This window comes from Dipteris shenzhenensis, chromosome 28, assembly GCF_047967505.1.
Source record: "Dipteris shenzhenensis isolate YYH24624 ecotype China chromosome 28, Dip_SZ_1.0, whole genome shotgun sequence".
Lineage (NCBI taxonomy): Eukaryota > Viridiplantae > Streptophyta > Polypodiopsida > Gleicheniales > Dipteridaceae > Dipteris > Dipteris shenzhenensis.
Genome location: NC_141623.1, coordinates 10,397,387 through 10,400,974, shown reverse-complemented (window position 1 = coordinate 10,400,974; position 3,588 = coordinate 10,397,387). Strand labels below are relative to the sequence as shown.

Below are 3,588 nucleotides of genomic sequence, written 5' to 3'. Positions count from 1 at the left end.
GTGTAATTATATAATTTTATTAAATTATGTATTTCTTCTTAGAATTTAAAAATTGAAAAAAACAATATTTCTTATCAAAATTAATTCCTTTTTTGTTACAGGTTGCAAAGTTCGTCCCACTTTGAAAATATAAGTAGAATTAGGATAGAATTTAGAACTTTTTTTGTTCTCACTTAATATGCAACAGCTTTTCTATGAAATCTCAATGAGGAAAACATAATTTTCATAGTACCTTGAAAAACTACATTCTTTTCCTTCAAATGAAATGAGAGCACACATTTCTCGAAAAGAAAACATATAAGTTTTAAAGGTTCTTCATGCTCCATGATGAACAATCCTTTTTTGTAGTAATCTCTAAATTGGATGGAACTTGGTCTCCCCATAAAACTTTTATGTACTTTAACCCAAGTGTGAAAAACCATTTCTAAAAGCATGATTAAAGTACATTTTTCTTTCATGTAAAACAAAAATATGATTAAATGCACTTTTGTTTTCTAAGTTTGGAAAGCTATTGAAAATTGTTCACAGAGAGTATACAAAAACATGTGAAATTAACTATTATGGTTTGTTGCCAAATCTTGAATAATTTTATGGTGGGGTACTTGTACAACAAGGGTCATGAAAATTTTATGGAGGAACTTGTTTCATGAGGACAACATGAAAGAAGTAAAAATTGAATTGAAAAGAGCTAAGCACAAAAGGATGCCACGAGAAAGCTTATTACATTTTCGGGGGTACATCAAGTGGGATGAAGGATTTGAAACGAGAGGAAACAACCAATGTGCCAACCCATGTGGACAAGACATATAGAAATCTATAGCCAAATCTTGAGAAAAAAACAATGTGCGGCGAGGACTTATTTGTGAAGTGGGAGGAACAGTGACACAGGAAAGTTTCTTGTTTGTGAAGTCACAATTAGTGGGAGGAACAATGGCATAGATGCAAACAAACGTGGGGTGGCACAAAAGGTTGCCAACACGAGGGAGTTGGAGAGGAGTTTCTAAAGCGAGACTAGACTTTCGAATGCCGAATGGGAAATGTTTAATGAATGTTGCTACAGCTAATCAACCATGGAGGAATAATACAGGGTGGTGAAAGGGAGTCCACTGAAACAGAATCGAACATTACATTGTGACTGTCAAGCTAAAGAGAGACTGAGCTGTTGATCACACCGCAACTCGAATCAAACATCTTTCCTTTTGACTCCTGCAGTACGTATGAATGATCAACATTACTCTTTCCTGAAGCAACGCCATTGAATCACATCACAACTCCCAATCGAGCAGCATTACTCCAACCTTGAGCATCGAATGCCTGAGTATAACTGCCTGTCATTTTTTGTTTTGTTTTTGAGAGCCCGCTTTTTGTCATCAAAATCGTGGCCTAGAATATATGCATGGATTTTTCTTTTTGAAAGGAAGGCAAGATAGTGGCACTCAGCTTAATTCTCCAGCATTCCGTGCGATTGTGCGGAGCATTTTTTATTTAAAGACTCGAAGAGACCAATATAAAACTACTTGAAAATCTAAATCCATTATCCAAGGAACATTACTATGCAGAACTTATTCACCGTGGAGTAGATCAAAACACGATTTAAGCTCCCTCAAAGAGCTTCACCCCCTCGTATAATCGGAGATTTTTGGGTTGGTTACATTCAAGCCTTGATTGGTATAACAAGGATTCTAACTCCTCTCCATCCGAACATCGAACCCCAGAAATTGTGGATGATGTCACGTGCTTTGGGTTTTCAGTTTGGGCTTCATGGCATTTGGGTATCTTGAGGCCTCTCGGCTGCTCTAGCTGGTTTATTTAATGGCTTGCAATTCATCGTGGTTTTGTGCAACCTTCGGGCGGAGAAGGTGGACGGTGAAATCAGAAGGAAGTCATCTTGGAGGCGGATATGCATTGCGTGCAAGAAAGAATCGTTCAAGCGAGCGTTCGTTCTGAGATTCGTGCAGGTAGAGTAAGCGAAGACAAGGGACCTTCGTAGTATAGTAGGGTGCCTGTTATGCAGCTCGTTTTGCATTCTTCAATTCATGACGTCCTTTCTTTGGAGGTGCTTTGTACAGATCTCAATAAAATGGAGTCAAAGGATCCAATTCAACCAAACAGCCAGGTGCAGGGAAACCTGGATGTGAAAAAGAGTAATGAGACTCGAAGGAGAAAGAGTGGCAAGCGGCCTGCTTTGCTGTCTCCGAAAATCGTGAAGGCGGACGAGAAAGTGGAGGCAATCACGAAGGTGGACGAGAAAGTGGAGGCGGACAAGAAGGGCGAGGTAAATTCTACCGGGATATTGCCGAAGACGATATACTCATAACAGATATTTGATCCTCGGAGACTATAGCAGTCCGTAATTCTTCCTTTGTAGACGCTGTGCTGTGTGATAGAATTGGATCACTATCACTAAAAGAAGATAGAACTGGATCTGCACTAACTTCCGTTTCGGTGCAGTTGTGTAACTGCACGGTGATATTGAAGGTGAAAATGCACTGCCCAGGGTGTGTTGCTGAGGTTAGAAGGAGCCTGTTCAGCGTGGAAGGTAGGCCTTCAGTTTGTGAAATAGCTCTAATTATAGAACGTTTTGGAACGTCCCGTTCTTTCAAGCCACTAATTCACGCATAAATTGGGAGTCATTGACGATCACAGCTATGTAGTGGGGTCGCTACAGGCGTGATGGAAGTGAACGCCGACGCAAAGAGCGAGAGAGCAACAGTGAAGGGAAGAAACGTGGAGGCAAAGAGGCTGTGCGATCGAGTGAGGAGGAAAACTGGCAAGAGATGTGAAGTGGTGGAGGTAAAGGTGATGGAAGAGAAGAAAGAAGAAGCCAAAAACGATCAGAAAAAGAAGGATGAAGAAACCAAAGCAGCTACAATACAAGAGCAGCAAGGAAAAGCGGAGGACAAGGAGACCCGGATAGAGATCAAGCAAGTCGATTACTATTACGTATACAGGAGTGATTTGCCAGCAACTCCGGCCACGTTGCCGGCAGCACCGGCCTCCTTACCAGCAACAGATCATGATGCGGCTGCAAGATACAGGAGGGAGTTGCTAGCAACTGCGGATTATGCTGCTGAATACGTTGAAGATGAGGACGATAATTTCGTGCAGCCGCAAGAGATCTTCAGCGACGAGAATCCAAATGCATGTTGCATTGTCTAGATGATTCGGCTGAAGTTGCAGCCAGCAGCTGCTGATCATGCTCCGAATATCACGTTGAAATTGAGGACGATTTCGTGTAACGGAACCGAGATTAGATTTTGAGTGACTAGAATCCAGACGCATGCTGCATTGTCTAGGAATTCAAAAGCATGTTGAGTTGTCTAGGATTTGGCTGAAGTTGCTGATGATGCGTCTGAATACGTTGAAACTGGGGACGATGTTTGAGCAACTGCAAGAGGTTTTAGGGAGTCCGACTCGGACGAGAATGCAGACGCATGTTACATTTTCTAGGAATTCAAATGCGTGTTGCATTGTGTAGATCTGAAGTTGCCTGCAACTGCTAGATGATGCTGCTGCTGAATACGTTGAAATTGAGGACGATTTCGTGCAATCGCAAGAGATTTTCTAGTGGCCAAATTTTGGTGAGCG

General features: G+C 41.6%; 1 protein-coding gene across 2 annotated transcripts; it reads left to right on the top strand.

Moving 5' to 3' along the window:
• The first annotated feature begins 1,855 nt into the window (after nt 1-1,855).
• LOC147883155 (uncharacterized) lies at nt 1,856-3,203 on the top strand. Of its 2 annotated transcripts, none has more exons than XM_087400118.1 (4): nt 1,856-1,958; nt 2,070-2,275; nt 2,479-2,539; nt 2,669-3,203. In XM_087400118.1, exons 1-4 carry the CDS (start codon nt 1,901-1,903, stop codon nt 3,157-3,159), a joined length of 816 nt encoding a protein of 271 aa, XP_087256244.1. In that variant the 5' UTR covers nt 1,856-1,900; the 3' UTR covers nt 3,160-3,203. The 2 variants fall into 2 exon arrangements, with proteins under 2 accessions (XP_087256244.1, XP_087256243.1); XM_087400117.1 differs by having other exon boundaries at nt 2,452-2,539.
• Nucleotides 3,204-3,588: the final 385 nt, after the last annotated feature.